Source organism: Microtus oregoni, unplaced genomic scaffold, assembly GCF_018167655.1.
Source record: "Microtus oregoni isolate MIOR12 unplaced genomic scaffold, Mior012 000005F_ref0000423, whole genome shotgun sequence".
Classification (NCBI taxonomy): Eukaryota; Metazoa; Chordata; class Mammalia; order Rodentia; family Cricetidae; genus Microtus; species Microtus oregoni.
Genome location: NW_024543064.1, coordinates 39,687,501 through 39,710,589, shown reverse-complemented (window position 1 = coordinate 39,710,589; position 23,089 = coordinate 39,687,501). Strand labels below are relative to the sequence as shown.

General features: G+C 42.3%; 1 protein-coding gene across 3 annotated transcripts in view; it reads left to right on the top strand.

The window, feature by feature from the left end:
• Positions 1–11,379: 11,379 nt before the first annotated feature.
• Positions 11,380–23,089, top strand: part of Eps15 (epidermal growth factor receptor pathway substrate 15) — a 93,177-nt gene continuing 81,467 nt past the window's right edge. The window contains exon 1 of one of the 3 annotated variants that reach the window (XM_041651675.1): positions 11,380–11,524. In XM_041651675.1, the coding sequence (XP_041507609.1) occupies positions 11,492–11,524 (33 nt within the window). In that variant the 5' untranslated portion in view covers positions 11,380–11,491. The remainder of the gene's footprint in view (positions 11,525–23,089) is intronic. The other 2 variants (XM_041651673.1, XM_041651674.1) reach the window with 2 other exon arrangements.

Below are 23,089 nucleotides of genomic sequence, written 5' to 3'. Positions count from 1 at the left end.
TAATTAAAAAACATTACATTTTAAAACATGTGTGCTTGTGTGCACACGTGCATATAATCAGGGGACAAACTATGGGTGTAGGTTCTCTGCTGCCAATGTGTGGGGTCCACGGATTCACCTTAGGTTGTTCGACTTAGCAACAGGCACCTTTACCAGATAAGCCATTTTACTAGCCAAAAGTCATGGACTTTTGTGTTTTAATTTTGCATCTTGCTTGTTTGCTGTAAGTGTCTATCAAATCTAATTGCAAAAATAACCCAGTAGGGTCTTCTAGATATAGGACCATGCAATCTGTAAACAGGAAGACTTTGACTTTGGCTTCCTTGCTTGTATCCTCTTTCTTTCTTTCTTTTGCAGTACTGCTTTAACTAATAGAGGAAGCACTCTGCAGAATAGGACTGAAGAGTGTAAGGCCCTTGGCTCACTCTTGGTTTAGAGGACATGCTTTCTGCTTTTCCCCCATTTTCTATACTCTTGGCTCTGTATGTCTGACAGAGCTATATAGGTTGAACTTTTTATTCCTATTTTTTTCAGGGATTTTATTATAAGGAGATACTGAACACTTTCAAAGCCCATTTTTTGCATTTATTCCGACTATGTGACTTCTATTCTTAATGCCTATGTATGTGCTGCATTACATTTATCTACTTATTTGTCTATTTGGTTTATTTGAGGCAGTCTTGTGTAGCGCATGCTTGCCTCTTATTAACTGTGTAGCCAAAGATGACCTTGAACTCCTGGCCTTCCTGCTTCCTCCCCCCAAGTGCCAGAATCACAGGTGTGTCATACTATACCTGGCTTTATTTGGATTTTTTGAGGCAGGGTCTCAGCCATTTCACCTGGTCTGCAACTCTCTAACTGAAGATGGCCTTGAATTTCTTTCCTCATCTTCCTGTCTCTACCCCCCAAGTGCTGAGATTATATGTGTGCCACCATGTCCAGTAGAACTGGTTTATTCTAATAGTGTGTATGAATATATGTGTGTGGATGTATGTGTGTGCATGCGTATCGATTTCAGCTCAGTTGTGCTCATTTTTTTACACTGGCTTTATTGTATGTGTGCCCATCTTAACATAGAAAGTGCAAACCGCAGGCTCAAGGAGAGCTTTTGTCTCCAAGTAATAGTTGGAGCACAATAGAGGATGACACCTTCCTAGTTTCTGTGCACAAGCACATACATGTGTGCATACGCTCAACAGACAGACAGATAAATACATCTTTAAAAAGGAACTAGATTTGAAAATGCCAGCAACATAAAGCAGTAGGTACCACTTTTGCTCCCAGTGGTGATTTTTGTTTATCTGGTTTAATTATAATAAATCAGAATCTCTAGAGACTCAATTCTTTTTTTTTAATTTATTTATTTATTAAGGATTTCTGTCTCCTTCCCGCCACCGCCTCCCATTTCCCTCCCCCTCCCCCGATCAAGTCCCCCTCCCTCATCTGCTCAAAGAGCAATCAGGGTTCCCTGACCTGTAGGAAGCCCAAGGACCGCCCACCTCTATCCAGGTCTAGTAAGGTGAGCATCCAAACTGCCTAGGCTCCCCCAAAGCCAGTACGTGCAGTAGGATCAAAAACCCATTGCCATTGTTCTTGAGTTCTCAGTAGTCCTCATTGTCCGCTATGTTCAGCAAGTCCGGTTTTATCCCATGCTTTTTCAGACCCAGGCCAGCTGGCCTTGGTGAGTTCCCGATAGAACATCCCCATTGTCTCAGTGTGTGGATGCACCCCTCGCGGTCCTGAGTTCCTTGCTCGTGCTCCCTCTCCTTCTGCTCCTGATCTGGACCTTGAGATTTCTGTCTGGTGCTCCAATGTGGGTCTCTGTCTTTGTCTCCTTTCATCGCCTGATGAAAGTTAATATTCAGGAGGATGCCTATGTGTTTGTCTTTGGATTCACCTTCTTATTTAGCTTCTCTTAGAACATGAATTATAAGCTCAATGTCCTTTATTTATGGCTAGAAACCCAATATGAGTGAGTACATCCCATGTTCCTCTTTTTGGGTCTGGCTTACCTCACTCAGGATAGTGTTTTCTATTTCCATCCATTTGTATGCAAAATTCAAGAAGTCCTTGTCTTTTACTGCTGAGTAATACTCTAATATGGATATATTCCATACTTTCTTCATCCATTCTTCCATTGAAGGGCATCTAGGTTGTTTCCAGGTTCTGGCTATTACACACAATGCTGCTATGAACATAGTTGAGCATATACTTTTGTTGTATGATAGGGCCTCTCTTGGGTATATTCCCAAGAGTGGTATTGCTGGGTCCAGGGGTAGGTTGATCCCGAATTTCCTGAGAAACCGAAACACTGCTTTCCAGAGTGGTTGCACAAGTTTGCATTCCCACCAGCAATGGATGAGTGTGCCCCTTTCTCCACAACCTCTCCAGCAAAGGCTATCATTGGTGTTTTTTATTTTAGCCATTCTGACAGGTGTAAGATGGTATCTTAAAGTTATCTTGATTTGCATTTCCCTGATCGCTAAGGAAGTTGAGCATGACCTTAAGTGTCTTTTGGCCATTTGAAGTTCTTCTGTTGAGAATTCTCTGTTCAGCTCAGTGCCCCATTTTATAATTGGGTTGATTAGCCTATTACGGTCTAGTTTCTTGAGTTCTTTATATATTTTGGAGATCAGACCTTTGTCAGTTGCGGGGTTGGTGAAGATCTTCTCCCAGTAAGTGGGTTGCCTTTTTGTCTTAGTGACAGTGTCCATTGCTTTACAGAAGCTTCTCAGTCTCAGGAGGTCCCATTTATTCAATGAGGCCCTTAATGTCTGTGCTGCTGGGGTTATACGTAGGAAGTGGTCTCCTGTGCCCATGTGTTGTAGAGTACTTCCCACTTTCTCTTCTATCAGGTTCAGTGTGGAGACTCAATTCTTTTTTTTTTTTTTTTTTTTGATTTTTCGAGACAGGGTTTCTCCTTAGCTTTTGGTTCCTGTCCTGGAACTAGTTCTTGTAGACCAGGCTGGCCTCGAACTCACAGAGATCCGCCTGCCTCTGCCTCCCGAGTGCTGGGATTAAAGGCGTGTGCCACCACCGCCCGGCACGATTCTTTAAAGCCTGTCCCAGCTTACACCTGATTCTGTCCATGTTATTCTCTAATTTGTCTTTTATCCTGTTAGTTCTTCCCTGTATACTATGTTTCATTTTATCAAACATCTCAGCATAGTCAGAATGCACTTGTCTTTCCGTACTAGACGTCCTTTACCTCCAAAGACCTGGCCCCCACCGTAAGCCAGGTATTATAAGGTCGATGAGAAGTCCGTGTTTATTATTTTGAAAATGTTAATTTTTTTGTGAATGGGTCTTTTGCCTGCATGTGTGTCTGTGCATCATGTGCATTCAGTGTCTCTGGAGGCCAGAAGATATTGTAAGCTTCCCCAGAGACTGGAGTCCACTGTGGGGATTATCAGGATCTAACTGGGTCCTCTGGAAGAGCAGCCAGTATTCTTAACTGCTGAGCCATTGCTCCAGCCCCAGGTTTTGTCTTTTGTTTGTTCAAGAGTTTATTTATTTTATGTGTATGAATGTTTTGTCTGCACCTGTCAGTGTACCACATACACTGTGGAGGCCAGAAGAGGGCGTCAGATCCTTTGGAAATGGAGTTAGAGGTACTTGAGAGCTGACTGGTGTGGGTGCTGGGAACCAAACTTGGGTCCTCAGCAAGAGCAGTAAATGTTCTTGACAGTCCCCTCCCATTACCCTGTAAGTTTTAAAAAGGGAAAGTATAAGACCAGAATGATGTTTTCAGATCATGGTGTGGCAAAGAGCATGAACACAGAAAGGAGCATTAGTTAAGATGCTGGTCCAGGAGAAAAAGGGCAGCCGGGGAAAGAGGGAGGAGCTATCAGGCATGGATAGGCTATGAAAATAAAGCTAGAACTTTGGATACATACTGGAGACTTAGTTACCAGAACTTGCTGATAGACTGGGCTTAGGCTGTGAGAGAAAGCACAGAATCCAGGGAGAAAGGGATCAGGAGCCTGGACAAAGCAGGCTTTATCTGTGTTGTAATGTGAGATATTCAATATACAGTCATGTGTAAGCTAAGACACAACAGTGATTGTGGCTTTAAAAGACCTTCGACTGAAAGAGCTGTCTATTTTCATTATGCATGTTTAAGAAGGGTGTTTTCATTTTCTTCCCTGCTACATGCACCAACATTGTCATCATTTGAAAAGCACCTGGCACTGAGCTCGGCTCTTTTACAGAAATCACTGGGTTTTCCCCTGAACCCCAAGAAAAATATCCTTGCTTGTGGTTTGACTAAGGTCATAGACAGTAAGGGGCTGAGCTGAGATTTGAAGTCAGATTTGACTCTGAAACTTATGCTTTTCTCAGTGCATTGAGTCAAAGTTACAGCATCAGAAACACACCAAACTCTCAAAATTTGGCCTTTCTCTCTGTCTCTTTTTTTCTTGACAGGGATGTATGTAGCATAGGCTGGCTTTGAACTCTATGTCACTGAGTCTGAGTGCTTGAACATCTGATCTACCTCCCAATTGCTGGTATGTTGAGGAATGTTATTTTAAGGTGTGTGACTTTTGGTTACGCTGCATTTGTCCAACCCTGTGAAGCTGTGTTACTGTGCCTGTCTAAAACCCCTGATGGTCTAATAAAGAGATGAACAGCCACTAACAAGGCAGGAGCAAGGATAGGCAGGGCTGGTAGAGGGTATAAATAGAAGAGGAAGAGAGGAAGGAGCAGAGCAACAAGAGAACAAGGGGAGGAGGACGTCAGGGGCCAGCCAGCCAGCTACCCAGCCACCCAGCCAGCCAGCTAGCCACGGAGTAAGAAGGAAAGTAAGATATACAGAAATAAGAAAGATAAAAGCCCAGAGGGAAAAGGCAGATGGGATAACTTAAGTAAAGCTGGCAAGAAACAAACCAAACTAAGGCAGGGCATTTATAACTAAGAATAAGCCTCTGTGTGTGATTTATTTGGGAGGTGGATGGTGGGCCCCCCAAAATGTCAAAAGAGTGAAATGTTACATTACACTGGGATTATAGATTTATACCACTATGCCCAGTTTCATATATTTCTTATGATACAGCCTGGGACTTCATTCATGTTAGGCAAGCACTCTGCCAACTGGGCTACATCTCCAGTCCTCTTCAAACTTTTGCCCTCAACACTTTAAGTTTTGTTGATTTTCATGTGTCCTACTTTAGAGCCCAAAGCTGGGAAGCTAGACAGCTTTGTTCTGTTTGTAGCCTGTCCTCTGACTTGCCTTGTGATTGAAGACAAGCCTCTTCATTTGATGGTGCCTCAGCATTCACACATGTTGAGCAGGGCTAGTAATTACTTATGGGGAAAAAAAGCTTTGAAATCTGTAGATGAAAGGACCTGCAGCCACGAGTACAAATATTTTCTTTCCCAGGGTACTCTTTTTGATTTCTTGTGGTTTCCAGGACCTTACATAAGAGAGGGAAATGAAAGGAAGGAAATAGGGCAAGCATAGAACTGCAGTTGCTGCCTCACTAAGAGCCAATGACACTTTGGGAACAACAACTGAATAATTTCCCTAACTCTAGGGTATTTAACAAATATCACTAATGGATGAAAAAAATCATTAAGTAGAGTTTTTGAAAACCTTAAAAATGATTTTGTTTTTCAGTTCAGGTTACTCAAACCTTGAATATTCTCCAGTAGGCAAGAAAGCTCATGCTAACGAATACAGGCTCTGCTGCATGCTAGGCACCAGGCTTTTTACATGTAACCTTAGTCATCATAATATTATCATCAAGTTGGTATATGACCTTCAGTTTGCAGAGGAGGCAACCATGGCTTGGTGTCACCCACTGACTTGTCCGAGAGAGAGAGAGAGAGAGAGAGAGAGAGAGAGAGAGAGAGAGAGACAGAGAGAGAGACAGAGAGGGCAAAGAATGGACCTGGTTGGGTTTTCCCGGTTCTAAATTCAGCTGTTCCCAGGACATCCCATTGTACTGAAGTCTTGGTGATGACAATTTTGAATTGTCTTATGACACCCTGGGTGTCTATGTCATTTAAAAATCTTTTACTGCTTGTCCTTTTCATGGCCCAGACCGTAGTACAGGACAGTTATTGGAGTAGCACAATTGCTATTATTGTATAGTCTCACACATTCTTGAGGCCCTGGGTAATTCTGCAGAATGCTGAGCTATATTTATGGAGCCAGCGGCTTGGAAGCATGAGCTCTACATTACCATTGCAATCGCAGTACAACTTTGTTTTCCAGCGTAGCACCATTTCCGTGGAAGGCCTGTCGCAGAGATTCGTGCACACAAACTGCTCTTTGTACATCCAGAGGTCCTCACCGACTCCCCTCATCGTTTCAGTTATCCTGCATCTCTCGGCTTTACAGATGCTGACATCACACATGCGTAGTGTTCATGAAAGACTGATATGACATCTGCTTTCAAAAGTTGGGAAACAAAGAAACAGAAATGTGAAGATTTCCTTTAAGGATAGGTTCAGGAATGGGAAAGTTAGAATAGCAAAGGGACATGTCCAAGGGCAAAGCTGTGTGTGATTTAAAGGCTCCTCGTCAGGCTCATCCCAAGTTTAGGCTTATCACAAATCCGCATTTCACGTTCCATTTTCCAGGCTCAGAATTCCAGTTTATGCTGTCTTCTTGGGGGCTATTTCTCCAGGATGCTAACAATACACATTATTAAAGAAATCAGGTTTGAGTCAGAAGACCTGTGAATTATGAATTTGAACAAATTTCTCTTCTGTATAGTTAGGTAGAAGCAATCCTTATCGGGTTGTTGTAAAGACAAGTTTGGTTCTTAGTGCCCAGATTATAGTCATCAGATACAACTTTAGTTCTTAGGGAACATCTACCTTTTAATGACAGGGATACAAGTGTCGGGTGTTCAAGACAGTCCCTCCGCCTTCTTGTAACTAATAACTTGTAACTACAGAGCCACTTAGTAATTAGATGGTTGCCTAAAAAGTAGGGAGTGAGTGGTGACTTTACATAATGGTATTGTATAAATATCAGTACTGAAGATACAGAGTCCAGGCCAGTCTTTGTCATAGACCATTTATGAATGATGTCTAATATTTATACTATCCGTACAAAGTGGTTATTATTATATTAGAAGGACACGCCAGGAATTTGAAGCTTAGAGCCTGAGAGACACTTAAAGCTGCCCTAAAAAAAATAAGTCTTTTTTGTCTGCCCTGTGTAGCTCATTCCTGCTACAATGAATTAGATCATAATATATCTTTCATTATCTATATTTTGTCTTCCCAAAATAGATTTGGGATGTGACCCAGTGCTTTGATGAGATCTGGGACACACATTTGCAAATTATCATTGGTATGTCATTAAAAAAAAATCCATTCTCAGAAGTTGTAGGCCTTGGGAGTTTGGCCCGTCAACACTATCTCCACAGACCTGCTTCCATCTCCTACTACAGGCTAGTAATTGAAACCAGAGCTCATGAGTGGAGAAACCACTCTAAATCACTGGTGCTCCCAAAGGGACTGGGAGGATTTCCTGTAGAATGAATTGAAGGCAGTCTTCCTTTCCTAGGTGCTCCTTCCTTCTCTCCTTTTCATTCTTCTTCCCCTCCTCTCCTCCTCCTCTCCTTCCTTTCCTCATTTTTTTCTTTTGGGTTGACTCAAGGACCTGGTGCAGCCTGGGTAAGTTTGCCTGCTCAGCTATACCCTCAGAGCATGTTTTTTTTTTTCTTACAGGAAGACCCAAACTGCTTATCCGTCAGTATGCACGTGCTTGCAGAGGACAAGGGTGATGCAGGGTATCTTCTTTAGTGACGTCTACCTTATTCCTGAGAGAAGGTCCCTCGCTGAGTTCCAGGCACCCATTTCCCTAGACTGCCTGGCTATCAAGCCTCAGAAATCCTGAGGTGTTTGCTTCTCCAGTGATGGGATTATAGGTGGATGTGTGTCACTTCGCTTGGTTCTCTCTCTCTCTCTCTCTCTCTCTCTCTCTCTCTCCCCCCCTCTCTCTCTCTCTCATTCAGTTTTGCATGGATGGTGAGGATCAAATAATTCAGGTTTTCTTGCTTGCACTTTATCAACTGAGCCATCTCCCCAGCCTCTCAATGTTCTTATCTGTGAAATGGGGATAAACTGAAGGTACAGATAAGTATGCCTGAGATTATATATTTAGTTTAGCTCAACAAACTTTTATAAGTTAGCTGTTAGCTTCTAGGAGTTAGTGTGCTAGATTTTGCAAATAAAGACATAACTACTAAAGCAGTACTATATAGATAAGAGGTTTCATTTTTTTTTACTTAAAGCAAATGCATAGTAATAGTTCCTTTTATTTCCTTAACATACTATGGTGTGGGGCTGGAGAGATGGCTCAGTGGTTAAGAGCATTGCCTGCTCTTCCAAAGGTCCTGAGTTCAATTCCCGGCAACCACATGGTGGCTCACAATCATCTGTAAAGAGGTCTGGTGCCCTCTTCCGGCCTGCAGGCATACACACAGACAGAATATTGTATACATAATAAATAAATAAAATAAATATTAAAAAAACATACTATGGTGTGTATGCTAAGGTCAGAGAACAACTTTCCTTCCAGCTATCCTACAATACAGAATGCTCTATGACTTTCCGGTTTCTGAACTTGAGTTGTGTACCGACAACTTAAAGCATTTCTCACCCATCATTTCGTAGCCCCTCTAAAGTCTGTAACTAGTGATTCCTTCGTTGTACCCAGTGATTCTGATGCCTAAGTTTTATTTTGATATCTCAACTACTTTGGCTATTAACCATATAACCCCGGGCAAATTACTTGACCTCTGTGACACTGAGTACCTCATTTGTGAAGTGAGTATGATAATTGCTTCCTTTTAGAGTTTTTTTTTTGTGTGTGTGTGTGTGAAGTTCAGACTTAATAATGAGAAGCAGAAGATGCCAAAGTCAACATCAGTTGGGTTTCAGCTGATGCTTCAGAGCGCGATAGTTTCTCCTCTTCTTTCTTTAAAAGGAGAAGGAATGAAGGTGAAAACAGGTCAAAGGAGACATTCCTGACTAAGTGGTTGCTCATCAGACCTGTATAACTTGCTCTCTGAGGCTGGACTAAATCAGAGGAATCTGGGTAGAGCCAGGAGTTATGGAGTCTTCTTTGGTTTTTGCCTGTGATGGAAAAAGTCTAAAAACAGAAATGGAGGTAACTAGACCCTGGGTCTTCCCAGCTGGCTCAGTATTTTGAGGGATATTCTATTATAATGCCAACAGCCGTGAGCATGATAGACTTGTGGTCCTCACAGTTGGGATTTCCCCTGGAAACAACCATGACTGAGGAAGGGAGAACAATCTGCGCAAATACATATTGGGGCTGGGGACTTGTAACATGGAGTAGTAGTCGGCCTTCAAGGATTTTACAGGCCAGTGAGACACAGACAGGCCCTCAACTAACTCTTAAAACAAGGCAAGGTTGTGGCCTGTGGAGCAACTTAATAGATAAGGGCAAAGTCTGCCAAGACGGCCAGCCTGAGTTCCATTCCTGAGACCCCCACAGTAAAAGGAGAGAATGTCTCCCCTCCAATCTAATCCCCAATCTCTCTCTCTCTCTCTCTCTCTCTCTCTCTCTCTCTCTCAATACTCAATTTAAAAGGTATGCAGATTTCCTAGAAGGCTTTTTGAGATAGGTTTCATATATGTGCTGGCTAGCTTTATGTTAATTTGACACAAGTAGAGTTTCGGAAGTGAGGGAACCTCAGTTGAGGAAATGCCACCTTAAGATCTCACAGCAGGGCATTTTTAAAAAATTCTAATTTAGTGATTGATAGGAGAGGGCCCATCTCTGGGCTTGTGGTCCTGGGTTCTATAAGGAAGCAGGCTGAGAAAGCCATGAGGAGCAAGCCAGTAAGCAGCCTCTCTCTATGGTTTCTGCATCAGTTCCTGTCTCCAGGTTCCTGTTTTGTCCAAGTTCCTGTTCTGTCGGAGTTCCTGTCCTGACCTCCTTCAATAATGGAAGCATAAGGCAAATAAATAAACCCTTTTCTCCCCAGCTTGCTTTCTGGTCATGGTGGTTCATCACAGCAATTGAAACCCTAACTAAGACATTAAGCTTTTGCAAATGAAAATTTCAAGTTAGTAGTTATTCCATTAAAGGTAGTAACATGAGGAAGTGTAAGGCTTATTATGTTTAACAGAGGCAGGATGAAGGCCTTTATTAAGTATACACTGTACTATTATGATATCAAAATACATATATATCAAAAAGTTCTTGTCATTGAGGAGTTCTCCATCTGGTGGGGGTAGACTTACAGACAAGTCCTTAGAGGGATGCCAACTTCCTCCCGTAGAGAGAGGATTAACACAAAGAGTGTCCACACTGGTTTGAGAGGAGATACCTTGCCAAGAGGCGAATTTGGGATGGGACCCAGGGCTTCGTGCACACCGGGTCCCACTGAACTGCACTGTGGTACTACACATGCTTTTATTAACACTCCAGGAGGGACAGGCAGCAGGCAAGGGAAGCAGTCTCTTTCTGCGCCCCAGATTTTGGCTTTAGGAGAAAACGATTTACGCACCTTCATTTTCCGGACCATTTTCCGTGGACAGCCCGTGGTAAGGCTTTGGAGTTAAACTGTAATCCGGCTTCCTAGTCAGCTGTTTAACTTCAGGTAAGATACTTTCTGTGTGTGTGTGGGGGGGGGGGGCTGTATTCCCTTTCTTTTAATTTCAAACAGGGTGTCACCTATACATATCCGTGGCTGTTCTGGAACTCACTATGTAGACCAGGCAGACACAAAAGCTCACAGAGATTAAAGGTATGTGTGCCACCGTGCCCAGCTGGGTTTCATCTTCCTGATTTGTATAGCTTCTTTCTGTTTCAAATCCCCTAGTCATTCCATTAAAAAAAAAAAAGTGTGGCGGTGCGCACGCTTTTAATCCCAGCACTCAGGAGGCAGAGGCAGGAGGATCTCTGTGAGTTCGAGACCAGCCTTGTCTATATAGTGAGCTTCAGGACAGCTAAGGCTACATAGACACCCTGTCTCAAAAACAAACAGAAAATAAAAATAAAGCATTTGGTGCAGAATCAATCCCATATAAATCAGTACTATTTAATATTATTACTAAACCATTACTAGCATTACTTAGTACCATTACTCTTTTAGTTCCCACAAGCCACTTGGGCACGGGTATATCTTCCCGCGCTTTTCAGAAGCAGCAGCCCAGGAAAGTCCGTGTTCTGCCTACATTTCTCTCTTAGGACTCCAGGGCGCCGCCTCCGCCTCCGGTCCGCCCCGGTGCTCCATCCGCACCGGGTTTTCCAGGGCGGCAGGGGTCAGGGCCTGGTTCCGCGCTTCAGACTCCTGCGCCGGGCTTTGCGCGCCGCCGCGGCCTGTGGGGCCGGCGGGGCGGGGCAGGGCGGGGCGGGGCGGCGTGAAGAGGGAAGTTGTCGAAGTTCGGGGAGACGCCCGGCCGCCAGCCTCGCCTACGGCCTGTCCCTCCGCCTCCTTCCCGCCCCGGCCCCTGTCCACCCGTCCTTCCTTCCCCTCCCGTGCATGATGGAAACACCATGGCTGCGGCAGCCCAGTTCTCCCTGACACAGGTAACGCCGCCCGCCGGTCCGCCCGGCTCGACCCACCGGGCTTCCCCGGCCCTCCCCCCACCCGCTCTCGGGCGCTGGCGCGGCGGCCGCTCTCGGGCCACCCGGCGGGAGCGCGTGTGAGGAGCGCGGGCGCCATCCCGAACCGGAGCGCCCCCCACCCAGCCGCGGCCGCCGCGCCTCCGCCCCGGGGTCGCCTGGCGCTCGGCTCCGCCCCGCGCGGCTCCCACCCGGCCGCCTCCACGGGTCCCGGCAGCGCTCAGCGTCTCGGGAAGTTTCTGTGCGGGCCTGACGGCGGTCAGGTGAAGTCCGACGGAGCTCGCACGGTGCGAGGCTCGACCTCGGCGGAGCAGGATTCGCTCAGCTTTACTTACGGGCGGGAGAGAGCGCTGCCGAGCCCCCCGCCCCCAGGTCCCCCAGTCGCATCCCGCCCGGGCGCTTGTCCCACTCGCGCTCTGCCCGCCCGTGTTAACTTCTGCGCTGCTCCCCTTGCAGACTTTCCCACCCATGAGGGGCAGGCTCTGGTCGCCGTCCTGGGGACCAACAGTGCCTGCCTTCAGCAGGTGGGCGGCTCTGTCCGCCCCGGCGGGCGCGGGGGGCCACAGTGGAGATAACTTCCCAGGACGATTTCTGCCCAAAGCGGTTTTCTCAGTCTGTCTCTCCGTCTCTGCCTCTCGCTTTCTCTTCCTTCATAGCCCCGTCCTCGAGTTTCCTAGGAAACCTCTGAAGATCATTCACTCAGGAGGGTTCTCCATCTCTGTAAAACCCGAGTCGTCCTCTCACTACGACAACCAGGCGGATGAGGTGCTACACACCTGCCGGTCCAGCCATCTCCACTGTCCAGGAGTTTGTTCTCCCCAGAGCTGGGGACTGTACCCACCTCGACCTTACAGGCTGCCATGTGATAGCTCCCTACCATCTTGCCTCCTCGGCCTAGATTTGCCTGTACTTAAGCTAAAGCTCTACACTTAGGGCATGTGCTTGGCCAGTAGACATTTTTGTGTTATGATAAAGAGTTCTTGAGGTGTTTTTTCTCCCTAATATTTCGGGATAGAGAGAAAAGAAGTATTTTCCCCAGGAACCAGGATGGAGATTTTTATTTACTTACTTATTTTGAAACAGGTAGACCAGGCTGGCCTTGAACTCACTATGTAGTCAAGAATGACCTTGAACTTTGGATAATTCTGCCTCCCAAGTGGTGGGCTCACGGCTGGACCACTGTGCTAAGTTTATTTATTACCAGGGCTCAAACCCAAGGGCTTCTCTGGTAGCTGAGCCACTTCCCCAGCAAAGGTGATTTTATATAAACAGTATGTGTGTGTTTACAGCTCTTCAGGTAAAGAGTCTCAGTGTCCAGGAATGGCCTCCCACACTGCGTTTTACATTTCCAACCTTATTTCCTGTGGGTCACTGTGTTTTGATCAGCAGATAGCAGGGAAGAATTTTTAAGATGGAGCCTTTAACTGGTCTTGGTCATGAATCTGTTTGGAAGGATCCCTCTGAAACTCAAATTTGAGGAATGGAAACATTGAGTTTTGGGTGTTGACTTTGTGAGTCTAGTTAGTGCCCTGCCTTAAACATGATCTCTGTTGGCAGTCTGTTGTGTTCTGACTCTGTTGGCTAATTCTGGCAGTTTCCCCTCTCTCAAAGATTTTGTTCCCTTGAAGACCTGTGTACAGTTGCTTCTCGGTTCTGTGCCGACTCGTCTTTCTCCTCCATGGGACTGTGTTTTTAGTTTCTGCTTACTATCATTCATCTCTGGAAGTTTGCTTCGGGCTCTTTCTTTTTATAGTCACTTTCACAATTTACATATATTCTTGTGGGTATGTATTTAGGTGTTAACAGTATCCAGAGCAAGTACGGAATCACCAAGGGGAATTGTCCTTAGTGTTTCATGTTTGAATTTATATTGATAATTCAAATAAGTCAATTTAGAATATTTTGCTATTAAAATACCAAGATACAGTGAGATTATACTGTAAAGGAACAGAAAAAAACCCTATTTTAAAATATTTACTTATGTGTCTTCTTCCTTTAAAACTTAGTAAATTGTGTTTCTTAGATTTAATTAACATGTATGAGTGTTTTGCCTGCATGTATACATATATATAAGGGCATGTGCATGCCTGGTGCCCACATAAGTCTCCTGGAACTAGAGTTGTCAATGGTTATAAACCACCACGTGGGTAATGGGACCCCAACCTGATTTCTCTACAAGAGCAACAAGTGTTCCTAACCTGAGCTGCGCCATCTCTACAGTCCCTGTTCTTTATGTGTGTTTATGTGTGTGTGTGTGTGTGTCTGTATGTGTGTTTGTGCGTGCGCTTTGAGACATTCACACTGTGTAGCCTTGGCTGCCTGGAACTCTGTAGACCATGCAGGCCTCAAATTCATAGTGTTTATACCTACTTCTCTCTTAGATTTCATCTTTTTTTTTTTGTTTTTTGGTTTTGTTTTGTTTTGTTTATAAGTTAGGTTAATTGGGTCTGGTGGCACATGCCTATAATCCCAGCACTTGTGAGTCGGGGGCAGGAGGAACGCTGATGGTTTAAGACTAGTGTGAGCTACATGGAATGTGTGAGTTAAGCCAAGGCAGTGCAGAGAGACTGTCTAAAGTGTGTGTGGTGCACAGGTGCGTGTGCCTGTTGAGTGCATGAAGAGACCAGAAGAGGATGTCAGGTGTGCTTCCTTGAGACAGATTTCTCAGTGAATGGGACTTGCATTTTGGGGAAGTGGGCCAGCTAGCCAGTGGGTTTTTGAGATCTGCTTGCTCTGCTTTCCAGTGCTGGGGTTACAGACATACTCAGCCATAGTGGGCTTTTTATGTGGGTACTGAGGATTTGAATTCTGTTCCTCATGCTTTGCCTACTGAGCCATCTTCTCAGTTCCTCAAATTTTTTATTTAAAAAAAAAAATTTTTAACTGCTTGAACTACGTCAAGTCAGATAGTGGTGTAACCTGGTTTCACATTCATTATTGATCTATTTATGTCACCGTCTGTTCTGTTTTCTGCTCTTCTAACACACAGAGACAGGTGTACTCAAGTGAGATTCTTCAGGGCAGAGACTTTGTGGAGGGTAGGCAGTGTATGGCTGTGTTGCTGTTCTGACCCAGGTTCTTAGACTTAAGTGATCCTTCCACCCCAAGTCTCCCAAGAAGCTGGGATTATGGGTGTGTGCCACTGGGCCCGGCAAAGGATATTTTAAAACTCATCTCTTTCCCCAATCTTTTATTTGGAAGAAAGTGATTGATAACTCTTGCTGTCTATGCAAAAGCTGTTAAAGGGCTCTTTGGCAGTTATGAAGATTAGCCAGATGCTAGTTTCTGCCTCCAGCAGTTAGATGATCAGTTTGGAGTAGGTTCACCCATTTATATTCATTCATTCATTCATTCATTCATTCATTCAGAGAGAGAGAGAGAGATTGTTTTTGTTTGTTTTTGAGACAGGGTCTTTAGCCCTGAGTGTCCTGGAACTTTCCTGTAAGCTTGCCTTCACCTCCCAGGTGCTAAAATTAAACAAATATGCTATGCAGTTTTTAAAATATTAGATGTAGCACACTGCATTTGGTTGGTTTTTAGCTTTTTAGCCCTTATCACTTAAAGAGAAATAACAAATTGGAGAAAAATGTGAAAAATTTTTAGTTTATGCTTCCCTTCCCTTTTGAATGCCTGCCACAATCCTTTCTTTAGGAAAAGATTAAAATGAATTTTGCCTTCTAGAGATGATAGACTACTAAATTAAGAAAATGAGTGCCATTTTTAGCTTTGCCAGTAGATATGGCAGTGAGTAAAATCTCTCCGTGTCTGCTTTCTTAGCCTTAAAAATTGATCTACATTAGCTAGGAGCTCTGGCTGCTCTTCAGGAGAACCTGGTTCAATTCCCAGCACCTGTCTGGTAGCTAACGGAGCTCTATAAATCTAGTTCCAGGTAATGCAACCCCATCTTCTGGTCTCCCCAGGCACTGCTAAAAGGTGCCGATATAACTTGTAGGCAAAACACCCATACACATAAAATAAAAATAAGTGAATTAAAAATTATTCAACAAATAATGTTGAGTGTTTGCTTTTTGCCAAGAATTATTCTATCTTAAAATATACCAACAAACAAAATAGTAACTTTTGAAACTTAAAGACAAAAATGTGGAGCTTGGATTTTAATAGGGGAGTTTGAAGGCTATTACATACTTTTCCAGCCCCAACATTCTGTTTTGTAAATCTTACCCCCAGTATTTAGTATGGCACAGCCTTATGTTTCTCCTTTCAATTGTTTTCTTGTTGATGAGTAAAATTCAAATAGAAACATGATGGTGCAAGCTAATCCTAGCCTGTGGGAATCTGAAGCAGGATTATTGTGAATTTGAGGCCAGAATGGCAACAAAGTAAACTGCAAGTCTGCCTAGGCTACAGAGAGCTTGTATCTGAAAAGACGAAAACATCCAAGCCTGGTTCCTAGATGAAGAGCTACAGGCAGTTAATGTAGAGAGAGGGAGAATTTCTTTCCTAGGGATGAACCCCCCTAATTGGTTATTTAATACCAAGTCATCAGCCTGAAAAACATGCGGATGAGCTATTCTAAATGAACTCAGCAGGTTGTATTTACATATTTATTCATGTACATATATGTGTATGTCAATAATAAGAAAAGAAAAAGAGGCCATGAATTAGAGGGGAGGAGCTAGACATGAGAGGGGTGGGAGAGGGGGTGGGGAAGTGATGTAAATGCAGCACACACACGAAATTAAAAAAAAATGGGAAAAGGAAAAACTTGAATGAGAAAGATCCTATTTTTGGATTTTTGGTAGATTATAGAAAAGACAGGTAATGTTTTCTTTCTTTTTGAGCACTTTGTATCAAACCCGAGCCTTATGAATGCTAGGCAACCAACCACTCTACCACTGGGTATTCCCTGATATGCAGCCCTGCTGACCTGCACTCAATAGAGATCAGTCTGGTGTAGCCTCCCAGAATGCTGGGAATAAAGATGTGAACTATGCCTGGCCTAGTAAATTTAGGTCATGAAACACCATGACCTAAAACAAGTTGGGAAGGAAGGGTTTTATTTGGCTTACACTTCCACATTAATGAAGAAAATGTCAATCAATTAAGGAAGTCAGGATAGGAACTCAAAACAGGGCAGGATTCTGAAGGCAGGAGCTCATCCAGAGGCGGTTCTTGCTCAGCCTACTTTTTGATAAAACCCAGGACCACCTGCCTAAGAGTGACTCCACCCACAGTGAACTCACCCCCATCAGTACTAATTAAGAAAATCTACATGCTTGCCTGAAGCCAGGTTTTATGGAGGCATTTTCTCAGTTGAGGTTCCCTCCTCTAAGCTTGTGTCAAGTTGATGTAAAACTTTTTCTTGCTTTAAATCCTAACACTCTGGAGGCAGAGGCAGGCAGAACTCTTGCTTTTGGGGCCAGCCCAGTCAAGAATACACAGAGATGCTGTTTAAAAAAACAAAACCAAACAATTTTTTTTCAACTGTCCATTTCTTTTTCTAATGTCTATACCCCAAGTGGTACTTCAGTTAATAATTCATTTTACAAATGGATGAGGTAATTTATATAAGGCAGGAAATAGTAGATCTAAGTTTTTGTTGTTGGTGTATGGGTGATTTTGTTGTTATTTTGCCCCTAACTGTAGCTCAGTACCAAGGCTGGCCTTGATCTCTGGATCTTTGTTGCCTCAGCCTTCCAGATGCTGAAATAACAGGTACATACAATTCCTCACTGATATCTAAGATTGGAGCTAAGATACATGAAATTAAAAGCTGTTTCATTATACTTTTTTTGTGTTCTGGATGTATAGACTGTCTGATGAATGTCTTTTAAAAATTCTTTGTTTTTCAGTATATGCTTTGTTTTAGTTGGATAATAAGTTTCCTTTCTTTTTTCTTTTAGAGACATAGTCTCACTATGTAGTTCTTGTGATTTGTAACTTGCTTTGTATACCAGGTTGACCTCAGTCTCACAGAGATCAGTCTTTGCTTTCTGCATGTTGGGATTAAAAATGCCTAGCCCTATAGTAAATTTCTTGAAGAAGGGAGCTTTGACTCACAGATCTTTCGTGCTTTTGTTGGTATCTGGATACGATTGTGGGTGTATTAGTACCTCCATTATGAGCTTTTTATTTGATAAAAAATATGATATAATGAATATCTTAAATACTTACTATTCAGATTAAATTGAAGTTTTCTTACTTAGTATATAAAAGTTTTTTGAAGGCTTTGTGTTTGCTTGTTGGGTCCAGTTTTCTACCCCTGAGCTAAACCCATGGTCCAGCTTTGTTGTTGTTCGTTTGACAGGTTCTCACTGTGAAGTAGTGGCTAGCCCTGAGCTTCCTCTGGAGACCAGGATTATCTCCAGTTTACAGAGATTCTCCTGTCTCTGCCTTCTGGGTATAGGGATTAATAGAGGTGTGCATCTCCATGCCCAGCCTGTATTTAATTTTTATATTAATTTTTAAAAAGTATTTATTTTCTGTGTGTTTAAGCTCGATGCCTGTGTATCTCAGTTTTGGGGAATTGAGTCTCACTTACTATGTGGTTCTAGGGATCAAGTTAAGGTCCTTAGGCTTGTAACAAGCACTTTAAACCAAAGGGGCTTGTAAGTTGTTTCTTAAAATAAATAAATAAATAAACCAAAAACTCTTTGTATGACCTAAAACCAGTAAGTACTGTGGCAGGCCAAAGCTGGAAAATCCTGTGTTTGAGATTAGCCTTGGCAACATATAAAGTTCTGGGCCAGGGTTAGAAGCATAGTGAGATGATAACTTAAAAGAAAATGAAACAAAACCAAGACTGAGTGTGTTGGTGTACATCTGTAATTTTAAGTACTGAGTGTGGTGGCAGAGGATGGTCAGGATTTCAAGGTCATTCTTGGTTACATGGCAGATTCATAGTCTGGGTTATGTCAAAAACTCTGTCTTAAGACAAAACCACAAACCACAAACAACAAAGATCCCAAACCGAATGCATAAGCCTCAAATGCAATAAGCAATATAAGATGCTTTGTTTATTTGAGAAAGGGTTTCCTTCTGTTTTCTAGACTGACCTTGAGTCACAATCTTCATGCTTCATCTTTTAGTGTGCTGGAATATGTAGTTTTATTGTTGTTTTTTAAAATTACAAGAATGATACAATTTTGTTACAGAAAATTTGGAAATTGGAAGGGGATATCTCCCATAACTTCAATTTCTGCTATTTCTTTATTCATTTATTTTGAGATTTGATCTCTCTTTGTAGTTCAAGGTGGTTTTGGAGTTCATGTGTCAGCCTCCTGCTGATATTACAGGTGTGTGTTATTTTGGGTTTATTTTTATTTCATGAAAACCTAGAATGTGTAGTTGGGCGAAGGTGGTGCACACCTTTACACCCAGCATTTGGGAGGCAGAGGTAGATGGATCTTTGTGAGTTTGGTCTGTAGAGCGAGTTCCAGGACATCCAGGGCTACACAAAAAACTCTATAGGGCTGAAAACAAAACCACTACATGCACTAGTAAACATATCAATTTATTACTTCAATTTAACAATTATAGCAATAAATACAGGATAGAGTTTGAAAATTACAACTGTTTTCACAATCAGGAAAAGAATATTTTCTCAACATGACAGATTTAAGTTTCTAGTGTGGGAAAGGTGCAGTGGAAAATGTTTCCCTTTTTTGCCTGCTATATTTTTTATATTGAGTATATGGCGTATTCTCAGGAAGTCTCTGCTTACTCAAGAGACAACTAGTCATTGTTAAAATGTTTCAGGATGGTCAGTACTTGGGAAGGATTGGTTTAGTTAGAATTAATTAGGATCACATGGGTTTGTGCAGTAGCCTCTCAGGGACAATTAAGAGTGCATTCCTTTATTTTCATCTGTTTACAAGCTAATGTTAGCAACAGGCTGATAGACTGTCCCCAGTTGCCTCGCTTTAAATGTTCATTAGGGCATTTTACTTGCATTCCAGAGAAATTAAAACCCAAATTCGCAAAGAAGTTTTTGTAAAATTGTACTCTGGAAACAAAAGCAGAAAAATAATTTTTCAGAAATCCTAATTTTTTTTGCTTGTTGGTAGAAAATAATAAAAGAAAAGGAAATGTTAGGCAAACCATATTTTAGGATTTCATTTTAAAACATTTTAATTCTCACTAAAAAAATGTGCTTTTGTTAAAAATTATCTTTAGGGGCCAGTGGGATGGTTTAATGGTTCAATGTCGGTAAAGACCTTTGCTGCTAAGCCTGATAATTTTGAGTTTGATTCCCAGGACCCACATGGTGGAAAGAAAGACTGACTGCTGCCAGTTGTGTTTGGACTAATGTATCTGTGCAATGGCGTGTGTTGCTGACACAGCCACATACAGTGGTAATAATTTAAAAAAAAAATAAGAAGTAGCTGGGCGGTGGTAATGCATGCCTTTAATCCCAGCACTTGTGTGGCAGAGACAGGTAGATCTCTGTGAGTTCAAGGCCAACCTGATCTACAGAGCACGATCCAGGACAGGCTCCAAAGTTACAGAGTTACCCTGTCTCTAAAAAACAAACAAATAAAAGAGAGAAAAGCTATCTTAATTATTAGGAGCTTTAAATAGTCTGAAGATTTTGTAATTTGATGCGTAAGTGGAAAACTAAATAAAAGTGATTTCAGGAGAAAGGCTGGAAGAAAAAAACACTTAAGATTTTTTAATATCGTTAATTATAGCTTTTAATTACCTCACCTTTAATAGCGAGCATGTATTCCTTCTGTTAGCAATTGATTTAGCCTTTTTATATGATACTTGAAAATTTACCCCTTTAAATTGACATCAATAACAAAGTAAAACTATATTCTAAGATTGTAGCTACATTTAGATTTCTTTTCTTTCTTTCCCCATCCTCCTGCTGGCCCTTGTTTATTCCATGATGGCCCAGAATTTGTAGTGTAGCTGAGGATAACCTTGAACTTCTGGTCTTACTGCCTGCACCTCAGTTGAGGATCTTGTGCCACTACACCTGTTTTGCTAGCTTGCTAGCTTTTCTTTTCTTTTTTTGTAAAGTTTTTCGACCATGTGTATGCCTAGTGACTGTGGAAGTCAAAACAGGGCATCAGACCCCTGGAACTGGAGTTATCAAAAGTTGTGAGCTGCCATGTGGGTGCTTGGAAATCAAACTTAGGTCTAATGCAACAAATACTCTTAACACCGAGCCATCTCTCTCTCCCTCAAAGGGTATATTTATGCTATATATTGCTAACACTGTCTTCCATAGCTTCATCAATATAGTATATGTATATTAGACTTTTTGATCAGTGTCAGTTTGACATAAAAAGTAGATTTCACCATTTCATTTTGTCATTTCTTCAATTATGGTTAAGGTTGAAATTATTAGTAGTACTATTAGTAGTAATAGTATTAGTAAACTGTTTAAATTTTCTGTGTTTAAAATTTATAGCCCTTCTCTCAGAGCTTTTGCCAGATCTATTTTTTTTTTCTTTCATTGCTGGATATTGAACCCAAGGCCTTAGGTGTACTAGGCAAGTGCCGTACCATTGAACACCAGATCTATATATATTTTTAAAAAATTGTGTGTGTTTTTGCTGCCTACATGTACATATGTACAATACGTGCGCGTGTGTGTGTGTGTGTGTGTGTGTGCATGGAGTTCAGATGAGAACATCAGATTCCCTAGAACTGAAATGACAGATGGTTATGAACCATTATGTGGATGCCAGAAACTGAATCTGGGTCCTATCTGGGTCCTATAGTTTTATTTTGTGTATGATCTAACAAATAAATCTTGCCTTAAGATCAGAGTGCAAAGCAGCCACACTAGTCATCCATACAAACCAGGCATTAGTGGCACACATTTTTAATCCCAGCAGCTGCACTAGTTATTCATAGAGGCCTGGAGGTGATGGTGCACGCCTTTAATACCAGCACTGGAGAGGAATATAAGGCGGCATGAGACAGAAACTCGTCTTTTCAGTCTGAAGATTTCATAGTGGTAAGAGCTCTCTTGTGGTTGGCTGCTTTGTTTCTCTGGTCTTTCAGCTTGAACTCCATTATCTGTCTCTGGGATTTTATTATTTGTGCTACAGGGTGGTGTAGGAGGTTCTTCTGTTCATGTGTTGCTTTCATTAGTTAATGAATAAAGAAACTGCTTTGGGCCTGATAGGGCAGAACCTAGGTAGGCGGAGAAGACAGAACTGAATGCTGGGAGGAAGAAAGCAGAGTCAGGGAGAAGCCATGAATTCTCCACCTCAGATGGACGCTGGTTAGAATCTTGCCGGTAAACCACAGCCATGTGGCGATACACAGATTAATGGAGATGGGTTAAACTAATATGTAAGAGTTAGCCAATAAGAAGTTAGAGCTAATGGCCAAGCAGTGTTTAATTTAATACAGTTTCTGTGTTGTTATTTCGGGTGTAAGTCGAACAAGTGGGCCCTTTCCTTGCAACAACAGGGTCCTCTGTAAGAGCAACAAGTGCTCTTAACTGCTGAACCTTGTCTCTAGCACTAAATGTAGATATTTTTGTTTTTTTTTTTGATACTTTTGAAACTTCTCTGACCATGTAGACCAGCCAGCCTTGAACTCAGAGATTTGCCTGCCTTGCCTCTTGAGTGCTGAGATTAAAGAGTGCATCATCACACTGAGAAGCAGAGAGAGAATAATACACACACACACACACACACACATATAATTTCTAAAGTATCTCTGCCCCTAAACAGCTCTGTGATCTTGGACATTCTGTTTAATCTCTAGCTCAGTTGTTTATTTGTATAGTAGAAATAAACTATCATTTAGGCATGTTGTAACTACAAAATGAACCAAGCAATTAAAAAAAGATAATAATTGTATTAGTCAGGGTTCTCTAGAGCAGTGGTTCTCAACCTTTGGTTTGTAACCCATTTGGTGGGGGGATCCCATATCAGATATCCTGCATATCTGCAGGATATTTACATTATGATTTATAACAGTAGCAAAATTACAGTTAGGAAGTAGCAACAAAATTAATTTATGATTGGGGATTACCACAACATGAGGAACTATATTAAAGAGTCACAACATTAGGAAGGTTGAGAACCATATGTGTGTTCTACCTAGGTGGTGGTGGCGGCACACACCTTTAATCCCAGCACTCAGGAGGCAGAGGCAGGTATATCTCTGAGTTTGAGGCCAGTCAGAGTTGCACATAGAGGAACCCTGTCTGGGCAGGAAGATGGGGAGAGTGGGGGAGGGGCAGGGATGGAGAATAGCCATCACGATACATGAAGTTGCCGATAATTTTTTTTTTAGGCTTCCTGTAGTTTTCTGTTTAAGATACCTTGGTTAGTGCTCTATAATTTTCTGTTACATAAATCTGAACTTCGACACTTCTGTACCAAAACTTGGAGCCAGGTAGAATAAATTTACCTTTCTTATATAAATAATGCTTTCAAATGAAAAGTTGGAGCTGTTTTTGAAACTCATTTTGCTGCTAAAGATAATTGAGGATGTTTGTTTAATTGATGGTGGTGGTTATTGTGGAATATTTAATTGAGCTCTAGCACCACATCTGTCTGCATGCTTCCATGCCCTCTGCCATGATGATAATGTACT